The 20,996-nt window shown below is 38.6% G+C and overlaps 1 protein-coding gene and 1 long non-coding RNA gene across 5 annotated transcripts in view; one reads left to right on the forward strand and one right to left on the reverse strand.

Annotated features, from left to right (window-relative positions):
* Positions 1 to 3,313: 3,313 nt before the first annotated feature.
* On the reverse strand, positions 3,314 to 13,061 carry LOC121393756. Its single transcript, XR_005961316.1, has 2 exons — positions 12,975 to 13,061; positions 3,314 to 3,635 (listed from the first exon to the last, which is right to left on the reverse strand). It is a non-coding gene; the product is annotated as an uncharacterized LOC121393756 (long non-coding RNA).
* khdrbs2.L (KH domain containing, RNA binding, signal transduction associated 2 L homeolog) overlaps positions 12,454 to 20,996 on the forward strand; it is a 141,882-nt gene continuing 133,339 nt past the window's right edge. For 3 of the 4 annotated variants that reach the window (XR_005961313.1, XR_005961314.1, XR_005961315.1), the window contains exon 1: positions 12,454 to 13,043. Coding sequence is in view for 1 of the 4 variants with exons in the window: in XM_041563158.1 (XP_041419092.1) it covers positions 12,953 to 13,043 (91 nt within the window). In the remaining 3 variants the exon portion in view is untranslated. The remainder of the gene's footprint in view (positions 13,044 to 20,996) is intronic. The other variant, XM_041563158.1, reaches the window with a different exon arrangement.

Genomic DNA, 20,996 nt, shown 5'->3' on the forward strand with positions numbered 1-20,996 from the left:
GCGCCTGGTCTCCCCAGACCGCGAACAGTGTAGCAGGGAAGTGTGTCTCTACTGAGCAGCCTCCGGGCCAAGCCATCGACAAGACATTAATGGGCATTTCCCAATTTGTCCTGGGCAAGGCTGCAAGTGTTTTTGAAAGAGGTATTTGGATCTAGAGGGAAGCTCAATATGGTTTTACCTTATGCACAATTAGCCTGTCATGGCTAAGGTTGCGTACCTCTTATGACAGACCAGTAACAGCTGTGGTTCGGAGCAGGTGTCGAGGCCTGTAGGGGAAGGATTTGGTTTTTATACTGGCCTGTTTAAGGTGAGGAGTAGGGATGGGCGCGCTGCGGAAATGGCGCCCATAGACTTGTATGGAGTCTTGCAAAAGAGGCGCGTCAAAATTTTTTGGTGCCCATAGATTTTGATGGGCGCCGGCGGCGAATTTTTGGAGAAACTAAACAGGTCAAATTCACCCATCCCTAGTGAGGAGACGGTGTAGCTCTGTTCTTGTATCAGAAGGTTGTGTGCCTTTATCTCCTTGCGTCAGTCCACAAGTGCAGAATTTTCTCTGTTTAGTAAATTTACCCCCAAGTCGGGTTTCTGGTAAGAGTGAGTAGAGTGTCTACTTCCCTGATGTTGAAGAATCTTGCAATGAGAGGTCTTGCAGGTGTCCTCCTTACGTTCATTACCATACTTTTCTGCCATGTTTTGTATATTGCACAACAAATACAGCAAGTTAGGGCATGCTTTTTCTTGAAACCAATAAGTTTAGGGTCCTAACCATTCAATTTTCATTATGTACGCCTGCCAAATAAAATGTGCACATTACATTAGTATGTGGTTTATTGTAGTTCTCATTTAAACTATCAATTAATTATTCCCTTAGGTTTTACAAGCTAAAAAAGGATATAATTGGTAAGTTATGCAAATACCTTGTGCTGACCATACATATCTGTATGCAGATATTATTTGCAGACCAATTTATTTTCATATATATATATATATATATATAGCATAATTTTGCCACAACAATTAGTGGCAAGGTTTATTGGATCCATAATGATCTCTTCTTCAGCTATACAATTCATATTTCCCTGGTGAATATGAACACATTTCAATCATACTAGTTGCAAAGTGCAGCACTCTGGAGAGCAAGTTAACCCTGTATTTAAAACCTGCCTTGAGTAGGTGTATGTACAATCCTACCAAACTGACGCCCTTCTCATAGCACCTGTGGAATGACAAAAAAGGAGGGTTGTGGGTGCACACCTGAGGCCAATTTCAAAAAGTCTTATTCCCTGTCTCAATAATTCAAGTAAATATGCTAGTGCATGTAAGCAGAGAGGTAAGATACCTATTTTACTATGATTAAAGGTAAACAAGTTAGGGACCACCTTATGGGGTTTACCTTGACATGGTATGGTGGCTTATCAATTTTATGATCATAACTTTGTAACTAAAAAACCCTGTTTCAAAACTACATGCACTTGCATATTTACTTGAATTATTGAGACAGGGAATTAGACTTTTTGAAATTGGCCTCAGGTGTGCACCCACAACCCTCCTTTTTTCTATTTGTATTTTTTGTACCTGTGGAATGACACGCTGGTAGTAATGAGCAGCATTTTTCTCCAGGCATGGATTAGTGATGAAATTCTGTGATTCGCAAACAAAAAATGTTTTTTTCAAAACCGCAGAAAAGTTTTGCAGTGAAAAGAAAACACCAAAACAACCCCCATTGACTCCAATGCAGTTTTGCTACAAGAAAAGAAAATTGTTTCCAAGGCATTTAGATGCATTTGTGTGAAAAAAGGTCCATTGTATCCTCAAAATGCCCCTAGACGCCAATGCCTATTGTGCAAGAGAAATGGAGTGGTGAAAAAACGCCCATTGACTTCAATGCATCTTGTTTCTTGACTCAGTACATCATGGTTTCAGGAATTTGTCAGCCAAGCTAATACAAGGTGTTTACATGAATGCCCATGGTCTATCATGTGCTGCCTCCTATATAATGTGGTAGAGGTATGGGCTCAGTTATACGGAAATCCATTATCCAGAAACCTGTGAATTACGGAAAGGATGTCTCCCATAGACTACATTTTATCCAAAGTTATTTCCCTTTTCTCTGTAATATAACATTACCTTGTACTTGATCTAAACTAAGATATAATTAATCCTTATTGGAAGTAAACCCAGTCTATTGGGTTTATTTAATGTTCAAATGATTTTCTAGTAGACTTCAGTTATGAAGATCCACATTATGGAAAGATCTGTTATCTGAAAATCCCCAGGTCCTGAGAATTCTGGATAATAGGCCCCATACCTGTATAAGAAATGCACATACATCCAGCAGGAATGTATTAGAGACTGCACAGACACTATTAGAGCTGCAAGGTCTTATACAAAGTATCCTGACAGATTTTGCAGAATATAGTCAATATTTGTCACCTCTGGTCAGTAAAATATCCCAATAATGATGAAAACTATTACTCAGAGGCTTTACCAGTAAGGATCAGGCCACACGAGCAGATTTGGGAAGATTAGTCGCCTCTTCTTCGGGGCGACAATCTCCCCGAACTGCCTTCCCCAAGCGCCGCATGTGAATTGCTGCAGACGACTTTCATTTTAGCCAGCGGAGGGCAGGGGGAAGGGAGATTGTCGCCCCCAAAAAGAGGCGATTTGTCGCTGGGGCGACTAATCTCCCCGAATCTGCTCGTGTGGCCTGACCCTTATAATTGACTAGCCAAAACAAATCTTTTTTGCACACTTGGTCATTAATGAGCAATTATATAATATCTTGGCCTTTGAATATAATTGTGCATATAACTGTCTCCTTCATTGCTTGTAATGTTAAAAACACAGTGTTTACTTTAAGTCAGTGCTTAGATTTATTATGCAGTGCTTAGTAAAATGAACTTATTCTGATTATGTTTTATAGAAACTCTGTATTAGAAACCAAATAAACAAATGGCTTAATAATAATAAGCCACTCTCCATTAAGCCTTAGCATGCTGTGTCATGACTGCGTTCTTTGGATCAACCCCATTAAAAAAACATAAACGTTTACTCGTGGGATATTAGCTGATTGTATCAGCAGATACATGCTGTTAAATGTTATTGTTGTATATTCAAAGGGCACTAAGCAGCATTTGTTGCTGTAGGTAGGAATAAACAATGAACTAAGGAAAAGTGATGATCTGACAAAAGAGAGCAATAGGTTGCACTTGGTTTGATTAAAATATATAGACAAAAGTTATGAATTCATTTGGGCAAATGTTTTTCTTGGTCTAGTAACCCATGTTAATCAACCAGCTATTTCTAGTCTAAGTAAGGATATCAAACCGAACTGTTTATTGACTACCATTAAAAAAACCTTTTCTTAAGTTACTAAAAATTGAGCAGCACCCTAAACCTAGGGGGCATCCTGGGAGCCACAGCTCTGCAATGGAGACAAGACTGTGATGAACAGTGTCGGACTGGGGGGAGGGGTCTGGACCCACCGGGGCTGTCACATCAGGGCCCCCTGCCATAACGTATCGGTGTGCATCAGACGGGGGTGGAGTTTTTTGGAGGGCAGGCTGTGTGGATCAAGTCTGGACTGACGTGGCTCACCGTGTTTTTTCCTGTTGTCTCGTCAGCCCAGTCCAACCCTGGTGAAGAAAACAAGTGAGGCTTAAATTTAAAAGTAACAATAAACAAGGGCAAATAATGCAGTCACAATAAGGCTAAGTTAGCAGGTAATGACCAGGAATTAGGAGCCAATAGAAGATTAAAATAAACTAGGGATACAGGCAGAATAAGGTTTAGAGCTCAGAAACAGGATGCAGGAACAAGGACTTTCAGTTGTTTTTATTCTGCCCCAGTACTTTTACAGTATATACTGTAGCCTGTGCGCTTCCATAGTAAAGGGGATGTAAGCACCAACATATATATTTGCCTAATGCGAGAAATTGTATTTCTAAGCAACTTTCTAATATAAATTCTTTGAAAATGTAATTTGTTATAAAGTTATTTGTAAATGTAACCTTGCATAAGTCTTCACAGGTCTGTTAGTTGGTTTCAGCTACATACAGTAGTTTCAGAAGTCAAAACCACCCTTTCCTCTACTTCCTTCCCCTCCTTCCTTCTCCCCTCCCCTTCCTGACTCTTTTTTTTTCTGCACCAAGGCTTCTTCAATAGAGTTTATTGCATATGTAGATTCACAAAATAGATATATTTCAAAAGTATGATGGGAACAAGTTTGTGATTCCTTTGCTATCTTTGTATAGGTATCCGGAAAACCGTTATTCAGAAAGCTCCAAATAACAGGACAGCCATCTCCCATAGACTCCATTTTATCAAATTTTTTAAAAATGATTTGCTTTTTCTCTGTAATAATTAAACATTACCTTGTACTTGGTCTAAACTAAGACTTTATTTGAAGCAAAACTAGTTTACTGGGTTTATTTCATGGTTACATGATTTTCTAGTAGGCTTAAGGTATAGAGATCCAAATTACAGAAAGATCTCTTATCCGGAAAATGCCAGGGTCTGAACATTCTGGATAACAGGTCCCATACCTGTACAGAAACATTATTGTCATAACCTATGGAAAACTCAAAAAAAAGTAAAGTTTAAAAAATCAAAGCCAATAGAGCAGAGAAAAGAAAGCAACAGAGAGATACTACTAATTGTTCAGCTCAATCTCGTCAGTGGCTGACTCAGGATATGATTCAAAAAGTTGTAATACAAATTAATGTAAACAAGGCTCCAGGGCCTGATGACATACACCCCCGGGTTCTAAGAGAGCTTAGTTCAGCCCTTATTTCTGATTTTCTCAGATTCACTGTCATCTGGTTTGGTGCCTATGGATTGGAGAAAAGCTGATGTTATTCCAATATTTAAAAAGGGATTACAATCTCAGCCTGGCAATTATAGGCCAATAAGATTGACATCTGTGGTGGGCAAATTATTTGAAGGCTTGTTAAGGGATCACATTCAAAATTTTGTCCTAATGAATGGCATTATGAGCAACAATCAGCATGGCTTTATGAAGGATAGGTCATGTCAGACGAATTTGATTGCATTTTATGATGTGGTAAGTAAGATTCTGGACAGTGGGGGGGCAGTATATGTGATCTATTTGGATTTTGCCAAAGCGTTTGATACTGTGCCCCACAAACGACTGCTTTCTAAACTAAGGTCTGTTGGGCTTAATGAAGTCGTTTGCACGTGTATAGAAAACTGGCTACAGGATCAGGTACAGAGGGTGGTTGTTAATGGGACATTCTCTACTTGGAGTAAGGTTCTTAGTGGGGTCCCTCAGGGCTCAGTATTGGGTCCACTTTTATTTAACTTGTTCATTAATGACTTAGGGGTGGGTGTTGTAACTAATTTATCAGTGTTTGCAGATGACACAAAATTATCCAGCCCAATTAATTCCATCCAGGATGTGGCATCCTTGCAACATGATCTTAATAAACTGGCAATCTGGGCAGCTAAGTGGCAAATGAGATTCAATGTTGATAAATGTAAAGTCATGCACCTGGGATGTAAAAATATCCAAGCCACTTATACCCTTAATGGGACTGCACTAGGCAAATCCATTATGGAAAAGGACCTTGGAGTCCTTGTAGATGATAAACTTGGCTGTAGCAAGCAATGCCAGTCGGCAGCATCAAGGGCAAATACGGTCTTGAGCTGTATTAAAAGGGGCATAGAGTCAAGGGAGGAGGGGGTCATTCTTCCACTGTATAGAGCACTTGTAAGGCCCCATCTAGAATATGCAGTACAGTTTTGGTCTCCATCACTCAAACAGGACATTATTCTATTAGAGAGGGTACAGAGATGGGCAACTAAGCTGGTAAAAGGTATTGAAAATCTTAGCTATGAGGAAAGACTGGCCAAATTGGGGATGTTCACGCTGGAGAAGAGGCACTTAAGGGGTGATATGATGACTATGTATAAATATATAAGGGGATCATATAATAATCTCTCTAATGCTTTATTTACCAGTAGGTCTTTCCAGCTGACACGAGGTCATCCATTCCGATTAGAAGAAAAGAGGTTCCGCCTAAATATTCGGAAGGGGTTTTTTACAGTGAGAGCTGTGAAAATGTGGAATTCTCTCCCTGAATCAGTTGTACAGGCTGATACATTAGATAGCTTTAAGAAGGGGTTGGATGGTGTTTAGCAAGTAAGGGAATACAGGGTTATGGGAAATAGCTCATAGTCCGAGTTGATCCAGGGACTAGTCTGTTTTTTTGCCTTCCTCTGCATCAAATGGCAGATAGGTAGTTAAAAAAAAAAAAAGGTTGAACTTGATGGACATGTGTCTTTTTTCAACCTTACTTACTATGTTACTACTATAATAGCAGTTGTTTACAAATAACCAGGCAACCTGGCCAGTCGCGAGCTGCTGCTCACGGCGCACATACGCACATCAACGCAAGTGCATGGGCAAATAACACAAACAGTTGGAGAGAGGGGACCAGACATGGGGTAGGCGACAGAGGTGGTATGTGCCTTGTGCCCCCCCAGCTTTTGCACTCTAAGCAAGTGCCTACTCTGCCTACTATCAGTTCCGGCCCTGCAAATAACCTTAAAACCACTGAAAATGTGTAAGTTCTACTCCATTTATCTATCATTGGTTGTGTCTTGTTGATTTCTTTTTAAGCTTCTACCCACATGATAACTATCATGGCATTTAAAAAATCATTTTGAGAGCAGAAATTTTGTCAACTGGATTTTAGCACAATTGCGCCTGAATTCTGTCAAAGCAATTTGAGAATTTTATTAATGCATAAATGATCCCTATAGTTGGGGTTACCAACTTCTGCTGATTGGGCAGGGGGTGGGTCTGGTGACATCAGGATGGGCTTTGTGACTCCAGGGGCAGGGTTATGATGTGGTGATCCCTGATTGGCCTGACCGGATTTCCTAATTTATAATTCCAGACAGGCGATTTCACCCAGATAACTATCCGAAAACCAGGCTGTCTGGGTGAAGAACGATCAGGTGGCAACCCTTCCTATACTGTGCTGCATGGCATTACTTACTATATATAAAATAGGAAAGGTTCAGATTTGGGAGCTTGCTTATAATTGTACAGGTACTTTAGTTTTCAATTTAGCATAGAAAGAACAATCAAGGTCTATCCTGCCATTTACAAAGGTTTGTACACCTTTTAGAAAGATTCTATAGCAAACAGCCATCTCAAATTATTTTGGTAGTCATTTTTAAGAAGCCAAACATTTGATCTCAGTTTTCCATTACATTTTATTAAATTACTGTTTCTTTGCTTTAATTTCTTCCGGAAAACCCCAGGGCCCGACCATTCTGGATAAGAGGTCCCATGCTGGGGTTTTCGGGATAACGGATCTTTCCGTTATTTGGATCTCCATAGCTTGTCTATTAAAATATCATTTAAACATTAAGTAAACCCAATAAGATTGTTTTTGCCTCTGATAAGGATTAATTATATCTTAGTTGGGATCAGGTACAAGATATTGGTTTATTATTACAGAGCAAAAAGGAAATCATTTTTAGAAATTTTAATGTTTTGATTAAAATTAAGTCTATGGGAGATGGCCTACCCATAATTCAGTGCTTTCCCAATAACGGTTTTCCAGGTAATGGATCACATACCTGTATTACATTAACACAAAGGGAAATATGCAGGATAAGTCAATTACAATAGCTGAACGTATAGCACTGTGAATTCAGCATGTTGTATAGTTTTTTTTTAGCAGTGAAGCCCACATTGTATATTCAGCAAATGAAAACAATATGTTTGAGTAGAATTAAGGCAGAGGTTGTGCTCAGTAAGCCTGCAGCAAAGAAACCACTTGTCTGAAATTGGGTGCCCTTGGCTAGCTATTGCAGGGTGTAATAGGACTACACAAAGCCTTGTTCCCTCAGCACACAAGTCATAGTGCAACTATACCTATTTTGAAATCTGCTCAAAAGCAAATACGGTATATTACATATTTCACCTTTTCATTTACAATACATTTAATGGCAATAGAGGATTACCAACAATGAAAAACTGCATTTATAAAATCATAAAAAACGGGATGCCTATACTGTCGGAAAAAAATGAACTACTGCAGGAATCATGTTTTTAGTTTAGAGAGAAATAGCCTTGCTAAAATGTCAGGCAAAGGAAATTTATGACGAGGTTGGCCTATTCCTTATAATGAACACGCTCAAATTTCTTGCAATAGGAATTCATAAAATGGAACTATTTCAGACATAGCAATGAGATGCTAGAAGGTTCAGGGGGGAGTCCTTTCACCTCTTGGATCTATAACTCATTACAGATTTTCTTTGCCTTGTGCCCCTTTATTATATGACCACACTAATGTTTTTATATATTTTTTTTCTGCAATAGAAATACAGAAACTCATATTGATATCTCACAGCTTGCATGAAATGAAGCACCACGGCACAACATTGGTTACAGCACTGATATTAAAAAAAAATATATGACAAAGTGGATTATAATGAGTGATTTAAATGGGGTGAGGCACATTGAGTTATCTTAGCCAAATGTCTAGAAGTTTAGTCTTTTTGCAGCTAGTCTAAAAAAAGACCATGTCATTTTCCATTTCACACTAGTTCCTTATGGTTATAAAGCTGCTTGCCATGTACAGTATTCCTTCTATAGGAACTTTCTGCCAAATCATGTGTGTTTTTATGGGGGTACCCTGTAGCCCGGAATCTAGATGATACTCTTCTACATCTAAAGAGGAGGATGGCCTCCCTTGGATTCAATTCTAAAAGCAGTCAAACCTGACCCTTCAAAAAAGCAAGGGGCTCAGTCACGTCCACTAAAGGAATACACTATGAATCTGCACAGAAATGTTGCTCTACAGTACATTTGATAGTTGGGAAACATAAAACTTTCTAATCAGGTTAAACCAAAACTGGCATTTTGAGGATTATCCCTAATCCAGAAGATATTTGAATTTTGACCTGCTCTCTGGCACCTCTTAAATACAGTGCATCGGTCTGACATCAAGGGGCAAATTTACTTAAGGTCGAATATCGAGGGTTAATTAACCCTCGATATTCGACTGGTAAATTGAAATCCTTCGACTTCGAATATCGAAGTCGAAGGATTTACCGCAATTCGTTAGATCGAACGATCGAAGGAAAAATCGTTAGATACACAATTAAATCCTTCGAATCGTTCGTTTCGAAGGATTTTAATCCATCGATCAAATGATTTTTCTTCGACCTAAAAAAGCTAGCAAAGCCTATGGGGACCTTCCCCATAGGCTAACATTGACTTCGGTTGGTTTTAGGTGGCGAACTATGGGGTCGAAGTTTTTTTTTAAAGAGACAGTACTTCGACTATCGAATGGTCGAATAGTCGAATGATTTTTAGTTCGAATCGTTTGATTCGAAGTCGTAGTCAAAGGTCGAAGTAGCCCATTCGATGGTCGACGTAGCCAAAAAAAACATTCAAAATTCGAAGTTTTTTTTCTTCTATTCCTTCACTCGAACTAAGTAAATGGGCCCCCAAAAGTTAAAAGTTTTATTACTCATCCTTCTATAGAGGCCTTCTCCTATTTATATTCCAGTTTCTTATTCAAATCAATGCATGGTTGCTAGGGTAATTTGGAGATTACAAACCGGAGAGCTGCTGAATAAAAAGCTAAATAACTCCAAATGAAAACTAATTGCAAATTGTCTCAGAATGTCACTCATACTAAATGTATACTCAAAGGTGAGCAACCCCTTTAAAAGAAAGGCTCTGAAATATCTGTAAACCCCAAAGCAGGTAAAAGTGAATCAATTATTGGAGTATTGTATATAAGTTAACTGAAAGGTAAACATCCCCTTTAACAGAGTTGTGAAGAACTTTGCAAGATGGAGTTCTACTGCAATGTTTCATTAGACAAAACCATTAGTGCAGAAAGGGACAAGCTAATAAATTCTTTCAACTACAATTACAGGCCAGGAATACATCTAACATAGGAACATATAATTACTAAATTGATTCTCAAGGGCTCTCTCAGTAATTCTTGTTTTTGATGTATGAATGCAGTTGACCAAATATGAGTACACCATTTTTAATACATAATTCAGTTTATTAAAATATTTTGTCAGATTTAATGATTAATATTATCTGTGCAGAAACTCATCAGGGCTCAGCCAAACAGGTAGCATTGACTGTCACCAATTTAAAAACAAGCGTCTTATTGGTTGCTTTAGGGTACTGCTCCTGGCCAAATCTGGTATGTTTTATGTCATATGGGGCAGATGTGTTGTGTTCCTGCAGTTACTCTTACATGGGTGGCTAGATTGAGGCATGAGTAGGGTGTGTGGAAGTGAAAATTAAATACAGAGCTGCATTATTATTATTATTATTATTATTATTAATAATAATAATAATAATAATAATAATAATTCAGTTTATTTTATCCAAAACCACCGACTTCCTTATTTGTTATTATATGGGGAATAATGTAAACCCCACTGTGAAAATAGAAAAGGAGATTAGAAATCACCAAGCACCACTGTTATATATATATATATATAATACACAAAAGCCATGAATATCCTGTAAATTATATCCTTATAAACGGTGAGTTCTGATGTCATCAGTTATAAACGGTGAGTTCTGATGTCATTTCTGTCACATGACTCACCAAAATTTGTGTATTATAATAAATAAAGTACCCCCAGTTGTAAAATATGAGGATATTAGAAGTTACCTCGGAGTTCCATGACCTGTATAAAAACACTCGGCCTTCGGCCTCGTGTTTTCATATGGTCATGAAACTCCTCGGTAACTTATAATATCCTTATATTTTACAAAAGGTGACCTCTAATATCCCCGTATTGTAACACAGGGGGTACATTCATTTTACATTGGATATTGTTTCAGTTAGTCATGTGACAATCTAGGGGGTGATAAACGGCAGTGGGCCTAGGGGTGCCCACTGTGTAAATCTGGCCCTCCCCTCTTGTAACAATGTATTATAAATTGCCGAGGAGTTCCATGACCATTTAAAAACACAGGTCATGGAACTCCGAGGTGACTTCTAATATCCTCATATTTTGCAACAGGGAGTACTGTAGTTATTGTAATGCACACGTTTCAGTGAGTCATGTGATAGAAATAACATCACTAAGCTCCGACTATAACTGATGATACCACTAAGCACCGTTTATAAGGATATAATTTACAGGATATTCATGGCTCTTGTGTATTATAAAATAATCCATCCAATGCTGAAGAATTTTAGTTATATTGGAGTCCCTTAATATACTATGTAATAATCTTATTGTTATTTACAATATATGATAAAATATTGAATATGCACGTTTTTAAGGAACAACGGATCTGCTGAGAGAATACTATATCACTGTGTACAGAAAACATCTCATATGCACCAAAATATCCTGTGTACTAAACCGCCTGTTCCAACCCCCTCTTGCCCGTGATTCTTACTGCAGGCAGAAGCAATCTGGTATACAGGTGATTAGGGGCCATATAATGGATATTTGGCTGCTACTGCTGGCAGGGCCGGATTTACATAGCGGGCACCCCTAGGCCCACTGTCATTCATCGCCCTGCGTCCCCTTCCTTTTATTAACTCAAATTTATATCATCTGGACTGGAGCAATTAAAAAACATTGTATCTCATAGTATTTCTGAACTAATGTGGGTGTGGTTGGGCAGCATTCCGCCCCCTAAAATCTTTTAGGCCCGGGCCTTGGTGGCCTCTCCACAAATCCGGGCCTGGCTGCTGGCACAGATACATATTTGGGGGCAATATGATGGATTTTTTGCTGCTGCTGCGGGCACAGGTACACACAGCCAATGTGATTGATTTTTGGCTGCTGCTGTCACAAGTACATATTTTTTGGCTGCTGTTGGCACGGGTACAGATTGGGGGCAATATGAGGGATTGGCTGCTGCTGGCTCAGGTATATGGGGCAATATGGTGGCTGCTGGCACATGTGCACAGATGTTTGGGGCAATATGATGGATGTTTGGCTCCTCCTGGCATAGGTACAAATTAGGGGCAATATTATGTTTTTTTTAAAGATGGTTCTGGCATAGGCACAGATTGGGGGGTAACAATATTATGGATGTTTTGGCTTATACTGGCACAGGTACAGATTTGGGGTTTGGGACATTCTGAGGAATTGACTGCCGTTAGCACATGTAAAACTGGGGGCAATATGATAGGTGCAGGCACAGGTACATAGCGCAATATGATGGCTGCTGGTAGAGGTACAGGGGTCAATATGAATGGTAAGGTGGGAAATGTTAATGCAGGACCAGGTGGGGGGGGGACTAATTGAAGCCCTTGAATAGGATGCTAAAATACCTTGCCCCAACCCTGGCAGAAATGGCATTTGCCTGGAGACTGGAGTACAAGTCCATGTGAGGAGCAGCGAGCAACTCTCTGCTATTAAATCGCAGTCAGCTACTCGCAGTGTGATGGGACAAGCTGGGAGATAATTGCCTGGCAGAGTTATGCAAGTGTTTCCTCTAATCCTCCAGCAGCTACACCTGTGTGTCCATCCATGAGCAGCCTTCCACTGTCACCCTATCTCCCTTGGAGCCACTTAGCGCTGCATACGTCGGACAGCTCCCGTTGCACCGCAGCTCATTCATTTCGTGGCAATCCGTCGACGTGACGAGACAACCCGACCAATCCGGTTTTCCTCTCTCTCTTTTTAAAAAAAAAACTCCCGTTGCCCGAGTAGGGGGCGGGACTGGTGGCAGCTTCTCCCCCGTAGGCCGCCTGTGTGCCGCGCTGCACTGGGACAGAATAGGGCACAAGTGTCGCTTTCATCTTGTATGCTACTGCTACTGCCGCTGCTGCTGTGTGCTTTAATCGCAAGGCTTATTGGCGAGGCAGGTGCTTGTTGGCTGTGCCAGTTCTACTACTGCATCTGATAAGCGCCAGGACTTGGCATATCAAGGGCGTTGCACAGGACTGAGCGCTGAGACGCTCTTACTATGGAAGAGGAGAAATACTTACCGGAGCTGATGGCAGAGAAAGACAGTTTGGACCCTTCCTTTGTTCATGCCTTGCGCCTCCTGGATGATGGTAAGGATTTACTTACCCAGGCGCTGCTGTGCTGTTATATTGGTGCTGCTACATGGGTGCTGTTATATAGGTGCTGTATGGGTGCTGTTATATGGGTGCTGTGGGTGCTGAAGCAGCAGCATCACTATGTGGGGGTACAGACTGCAACATCAACTACAGGAATTCACCTTTGTGCAAAGGAAACTAATGGACCAAACCATTTGGGACAGAAAGTAACATGTATGGCAGCCAAATATCACCAGAGCATTTATTATTTGTTTGCTATACCTATATTCCCAATGGGCCCTTTTATCAAAACAAAGGTTTTTTTACACGTTTAATTTGAAAGGTTGTATTTCATTTTTCCCTGGCAAAGAAATTGCCTAAGTTATAGTTGTGTCTTTCTAAAATGCACATGAATGTTTGTCCCCTGCACATGTAGGTGCTGCATTCCTTTCTCTTTTTGGGCTAAATGTACTTGGCAGATTCCAGATGTACACGAGTCTGAATTCTGTACAGAACAGGCATGTGTTTAAAGGGGTCTTTTAGCAAAAAAAAACTGTTTTTGGTATAATGAAATGAAATGATGAGTACTGCAGTATTCCAATATACATTAATGACAACTGAAATGGTTTTCAAGGTATTTGTGAATGTAATTGTAACTGAAAGTAATACAGATATGGGGTTTATTATCCAGAATACCTGGAACCTGGGGATTTCTGCATAAGAAATCTTTTGGTAATTTGGATCATCCTACCTTAAGTCTGCTAAACATAAATAAAGCAGTAAATAAACCCAAAAGGATTGTTTTAACACCAATATGGATTCATGCAGCATAAAGTACAGGGTCTCGTTTTATTATTAGAGAAAGTGGATATTTCTGGATATCAGGGATTCCAGATAAGCATTGTTTTATCTGTATTTGTTTTTCCCTTTTTGTTCTCTGATTGGAGGAAAACTGAGTTTTCCTCTAGGTCTATTAATCTGCTTGCTTCTGCTACATTATCATGAGTATAACACACAGGGATATACTGCTTTCATTTACATTAACAAATAACTTTAAAACTATTGAAAATGTGTTTTCCATTTACTTTCATTATGCAAAGCCAGTTTTTATGTTGAGTTTTTATGTCCCCATTAAAAGCAGAGAACATAGGGGCCCTTGATTACTTGTTTTGCGGAATGACAGTCTGTTGGAAGCCAGAACATGTTAGTTACATTACTGAACAGTTTTCTCTTGTGTAAATGTGTAGTGGTGCCAAGACTGCAATTTTTGTAAGTTGAGATCTGTTATGATCTGTGCCCTGATGCTGCTTGTTATGTCTGCCATGATTGCCTTACCTCTGCCAAGCAACATTAATAATACATAAACATCACAAAATGACCAGCGTTTGCTGATGATAGATAATGCACAGCCCCAGCTTCCCAAACTTATCAAACAATGCAGAGACATAAATCAACTTTTGGGTTTGACTTCAGGATATACTGTAAGTGTTTTTGTTTGTGCAGCAATTGGCACAAGGTACAATTTCTAAGCATGACACACTGTAATTAGGCTTTCCTACGTCATGCTATTACTATAAAGCGTGTTGGCCCATGTCTGAGAAAGAAATGATCTTGCAGTGGAATCATTTTGCAGCAGGGGGAGCATGTGCTGTATGGCATTTGTAAATACCTTCCTAGAACTATAGAGAGCGCAAATGAAAACACCAAACTAACCATGACATGATTTATGGGCTACGTCAGGTAACACATGACATTATGTTATCTTCTTTAAATGAATTCAAACTCATTACATACCATTTTATGTGACTCTCTTTTGTCTAGTTGTCTGTAATAAATCACTCAGTGCAAAAACTTCACCCGTTGACTTGCATATCAAGTAGAAAATGATGGAGCAATAGAAGAACTTTAATTGCATTGAACAATATGCACAGCATGGATTTGTAATATAAAGTCTAGTTCTAGTGGTGGAAGAAGAAGAAACGGGTATTTACATGCAATGCCATACTGCTTTTGTTAATGTTGTAACCAGAGACAATACTGTACTTTGGGTCAACTTTTACTGTTTGCTAGAATGGAATTCTGGTATTGGATAGTTTAGGGACCCGGTATGGTAAATAACCAATTATTTCTGAAGTGGTGACTTTTCAAGTTATTTATAGCCCCATCATATATATATTTTACAGTTTTAAACTACTGATAATATAGAAAAAATATGGCTAGGGGATTGATCTAAAGATTTTGGAGATATTGGAAGACTATGGGCTTTGATCTACGGACTATGGTGTGTTACACAAGAGGTTTGTTATGGCTTCAGGTGGCAGGAAGACTGGAAACATATTAAGACTATGGGGTAAATTTATCAAAGAGTAAAGTTCCGCCACTAGAGTGAAATTCCGCAGCTCTCAATTAATTTTTATGGGATTTTGAAAGGCGTATTTATCACCGGGTGAACGTGAAAGTTCACCCTTTGATAAATACGCCTATAAAAATCCCATAGAAATGAATGGAGAGTGGTGGAATTTCACTCTAGTGGCGGAACTTCACTATTAACTTCACTCTTTGATAAATATAACCCTATGTCCTTGTTCCTGGAAAAATGAAACCAGTGATTGGCATAGGACTGAAATGCCCCCATAGAGAAGCTCTCGGGGACTAACATTGTCTCCAGCAGCTGTCAGAACTCTAGCTCTCCTACACTGAGTGAAGACGGTGGCCTCATTCATTCTGGCTCAGCACCAGCCCCCTGCATGTATTAGATGAGCTAGTGCAATTTGTAAAAAACATCCCCCCTCATTCCTTGATTTAATTGAGCAGGCAGAACATTTTTATCTTATACAGAGGCTCTCACTGTACAGGGTTCTCTATTAAAGGCTGAAGCACACTAGCATTTTTCATACAGTGGCAGAACGACACTGTCCTAGTGTCCCGTAACTCTATTCAGCATACTGAACATACAGTATTTATGTAGCTATAACATATTTTCATATAATTTCTCTGTTTTTCAGTGCTATTTTAATTTTACGTTCCCTTGTCTTTTCAGTTGGACCTGAGAACTTGTAAGTTATAGTCAAATTAATACAGATTTGGGGGCAGATTCACTAAGGGTCGAATTTCGAAGTTAAAAATACTTCGAAATTCGACCCTCTAATTGAAATCCTTCGACTTCGAATATCGAAGTCGAAGGATTTAGCGCTAATCCTTCGTTTGATCGATCGAAGGATTTTTCGTTCGATCGAACGGTTAAATCCTTCGAATCGAACGATTCGAAGGATTTTAATCCAACGATCGAAGGAAAATCCTTCGATCAAAAAAAGGTTAGCAAACCTATGGAGACCTTCCCCATAGGCTAACATTGACTTCGGTAGGTTTTACCTGCCGAAGTAGGGGGTCGAAGTTTTTTTTAAAGGGCAAGTACTTCGACTATCGAATGGTCGAATAGTCGAACGATTTTTCGTTCGATTCGTTCGATTTCGTTCGAATTCGAACGAATTTAACCAATTCGATGGTCGAAGTACCAAAAAAATACTTCGAAATTCGAAGTATTTTTCATTCAAATCCTTCACTCGAGCTTAGTGAATCTGCCCCATAGTGTTTATTTAGTCAAAATGCAATTATAGTGATTACATGCTTTGGTTTTTTTGTATTGACTGAGATGGTCATGGTATGAGTAGCTTGTATGATAAGAACCTTTAATAAATATAAACAAAAAAGACACTCTTTGAAAGCAAATAAATTATGTTTTTTAAAGAATCAGACAAAAATACAAATATTTATACAAAGAATTAAGAAACGCTTTTGGGCTTTCTGTTTTGAAGGGTAATGAGATGTATGAAAAAGCCAATTAGTTATTGAATGCAAGAATAAAGAAATATGAATATATTGATATCATTGACAGGGAAATTATCCAAAGAGTATAAAACCTACTAAACCAGCTATGAAGTTACCAGGAAGAAGACACAGATGTATCTGGCCACATGCACAGTAAGGAAGATGCAGAGGGAGATAAAAAAAAATCCAAGGTCACAGTCAGAAATGAACAGTGTCTGCACTTTGGCTATAGCAAGGCTCAAAAGCAACAACAAGAAATAATTGATAGTGACTGGAGTTTGCCATATATCCTTAGATCCAAGTGATATGGGCAGATGATGCCAAAATGAAATTCCTTGGCTATGAAGCTATCAATAAATTTGCTGTCAAAAGAGGGAAGCACATCAAAAAACGAGCCTTCTAATGATCATGAAACATGTTAGGGAATCACTGATGTTGTCTAGCTAACGCTGGGGCCCTTTCTCAGTTGAACAGCAGTGAACTGTTATATTAGTATGATTTATTTATACAGTATAATGCTGTCATATTCTGCCGTGCTTTATTCCTAATGTTTAATCTTGTACATTAGTCTCATTAGTCGCGTTAGTCTCTGTCTCACTGGAGTTAGCAGTCTCATTTCTCTATCAAAGACAAGCACTAGGGTTATCATCACAGGGACATCAGAAATTATTATTTAGCCTACCATTATGTGTTTTGACTTTTGGAAGAAACTGTAGGGAATCCTTTGAGAACTTATGAATGCAAGTACTAGAAACTCAGGATTATTTTGTAAACCCATAGTTTAAGAAATACCTGTGCTAGAATAAAAGCTTCTAGTGGCCTTCCACTATATTTTCTTTGTTTGGCTTTTTAAAGAGGTAGAACGCAAAATGTAAGCAAATATGCTGAAAGTACTTTCCCGAACACTATTGCAATTTAATTTGAAGAAAAGTTAACAATCCTCTTTTTCTTTGGTATCATTTACGACCAGAACTAGGGGTAGGCAGAAAATGAACCTGCCTAGGGTGCAATGGCAAAATGAGCACCCCCCCCCAAATAAAAGCATGATTTGTCTCTTCAGGGCCAGTAACCTGACAGTGGTAGGATAAGAAAGCCTTTTGATTGGAGAGACCTCCTACATAGATAATTAACTCCTGGGCCACCAGCCTTTCTGCAATCCTCATTTCACTGTAGGAACTCACAGACAGAAGTACAGAAGTATTCAGTGAAGCACTTTCTGCACATTTACGTTGACTTTTGGTTACTGTATCTATGTATGGATACTTTTAATGTATCCCAGCCACTGTTTTCATTGATCATTTAATAGCAGACACATATTTACACTATACATGGGCATTTTGTGATGTCCAATGCATGTTTAATTTTATGAATATATGATCTTTTACATATTTTTACCTATACTAAAAAGTAAAGCATTTAAGCAAATATTATTCAATAATGATATAAACAAAAGTTAAAATGCATATAAAGGAAGGTGTAAGATTCAGACCATGGACAAGGGAGCAGCTTATTGTAATTTACTCTTTTCAGTGTGCTGAAATACCTTTACTTGTACAACAAAGACATGTATGTTATTATCCTTGTGCTATTCTGTATTGTAAGCCTGTGTTTACTGCTACATCTAATGCTTGCATTTCTACTCAGTAGTCTTTCCACTGTATGGAAATCATAGCTTTAAACTGGTTTTGAATTTGTTTTACAGAAATGTATTATCCCACATCATAGTCAAAAGATTTGAGCTATATTTTCTATTATGATAACCTTGAAGGCCTCATTTGCAAAACGGTGTGCAAAGTGAAAAAGAGGCAGCAACTGGGGATTTGCTTGCACTTTGCACACTGTTTTCAGTTATATGCTAAAAGCTGCAGGCCTCTGCACTCTATTTGAGAGTACAGAGACCATTGGCACAGTCTTGAGATCCAGTGCTGACTATGTTGGTCAACGCAGGATCCAAGTGAGGTGGGCAGGGGGAGACACGTATGTGTGTATTGAGACCCCGTCCTAAGGCAGGCAGTACGGATAGGGTTGAGCTGCGCCTTCTGCTTTCTATACTGAGCAATGGATTTCAAATTACATGCAAGTTAGGGGCAGGTAGGGGGATGCCTTTATGCCTCCCATCTATGACCATTGGGTCCTGCTCTGACTAACACAGTCAGCTCTGGATCTGAAGGCCGTGCCGGAAGTTTCTGTGCTCTGAAAAGAACTACAAAAGCCTGTGGCTATTTGTACAAAGCCAAATGCAGTGTATAAGGTGCACCGAAAACCCAAATTTTTGCCTTTTTATTGTACTTTTAGGGGCACATTTACTTAGCTCGAGTGAAGGAATAGAAGAAAAAAAACTTTGAATGTTTTTTTTGGCTACTTCGACCATCGAATTGGCTACTTCGACCTTCGACTACGACTTTGAATCGAACGATTCAAACTAAAAATCATTCGACTATTCGATAGTCAAAGTACTGTCTCTTTAAAAAAAACTTCGACCAAGTACTTCGCCACCTAAAACCTACCGAACATCAATGTTAGCCTATGGGGAAGGTCCCCATAGGCTTCCTAACAATTTTCTGATAGAAGGATAATCGTTGGATTAAAATCCGTCGACTCGTTAGATTCGAAGGATTCAATCGTTCAATCTAATGATTTTTCCTTCGATCGTACAATCGCCGGAAATGCGGTAAATCCTTCGACTTCGATATTCGAAGTCGAAGGATTTTACTTCGACGTTATATTCGACCCTAAGTAAATGTGCCCCTAAATGCTGCATTCAGCTTTGCAAATAAGGCCTTCATTATTTTTAACACAAGACCCATGTACAGATATACATTTATGTTTCTTAACCTGGAAATTATTTTGATTGTCAAATGACCAAATTGCTTAAAATCTAACACAACCATGAACAGTAAAATACACTTTTGCGAGACTGCCATGCTTCTTTTCCCTGAAGAAAGATAGATGATGAAACAGCTACATGGAACAAATGAAAGAGTGAATTTATAATCCAAACAACGAGATAGTTTAACACGTTGGCCATTGGACTATTTATTTTAAATGGCATAATGGAGAAAAGAAGCTTCTATGAATATGTTAATAGCTGTTCTAATAGAAGTTCTATTTAAGACCCTTTAGGAGCTCCATGTACTGGATATGTTGGGCAATACCCCATATGGTATCTGTTGTATTTGTTTTTTAAGGAACCATTGGTTATCCTAAAGAGGCCTAATAGATCACCGAGTGGTAATGCGTTATTGTTTTGCAAATCCATCACCTGCACTTGTTTGCTGAATGGCAGAATTCCATTCATTTTAATAATGATTTTCCATCTTTTCCTGCACACTGATTGACTTTATGTGGGTTATTCAGTTACAGAGTAATTTAGCACAACCCTCAAGTGACCATTTGCACCTGCAAGGAATGATAGATGAAGAAATGTGTTTGCCTTGCGTTTTAGCAACATATTCCTCTTAATTCAAATTAGAATTCCGGATCACAGGCAGATAAGAACTTCTCTGTTCTTTTTAATCAAAAGTTATTTCTTACTATAAAAGTTATGTCTAAGCCTGTGTAAGTTTTATAAATGTATTTGTAAAGGTTTCTGTCTTTTGATCACAGTTTTAGTTTTAATTATCATAACAGTGGCGATAATGTATCTAATGGAATTATGCTGTGTTAAGTTGATATATATCAGTCTAGTTTAACCATGACTGTTACTAATGTTTCATCTGATATTTATTATTTAAAAAGAGACAGGGCCTTTGCTCAACTTGCTGCTATAGTTTGTTGGAGATGGAAATTATTACGTCACATGAGTATATTTCTGATATTTCAGACAAATCCGGAAATCCTGTTTTAAACAAATAATTCAAATTTGAAAAAATAATTTTCTCTGTAATAATAAAATAGTAACTTGTACAGGTATGAGATCCGTTATCTGGAAACCCATTATCCAGAGTGCTTTGAATTACAGAAAGGCTGTCTGCCATGACTCCATTTTATCCAAGTAGTCCAAATATTTAAAAATTATTTCCTTTTTCTATGTAATAATAAAACAGTACCTTGAACTTGATCCAAACTGAAATATAATTAATCCTTATTGGAAGCAAAACCAGCCTATTGGGTTTATTTAATGTTTCCATGATTTTCTAA

This window comes from Xenopus laevis, chromosome 5L (genome assembly GCF_017654675.1).
Source record: "Xenopus laevis strain J_2021 chromosome 5L, Xenopus_laevis_v10.1, whole genome shotgun sequence".
Taxonomy (NCBI): Eukaryota; Metazoa; Chordata; class Amphibia; order Anura; family Pipidae; genus Xenopus; species Xenopus laevis.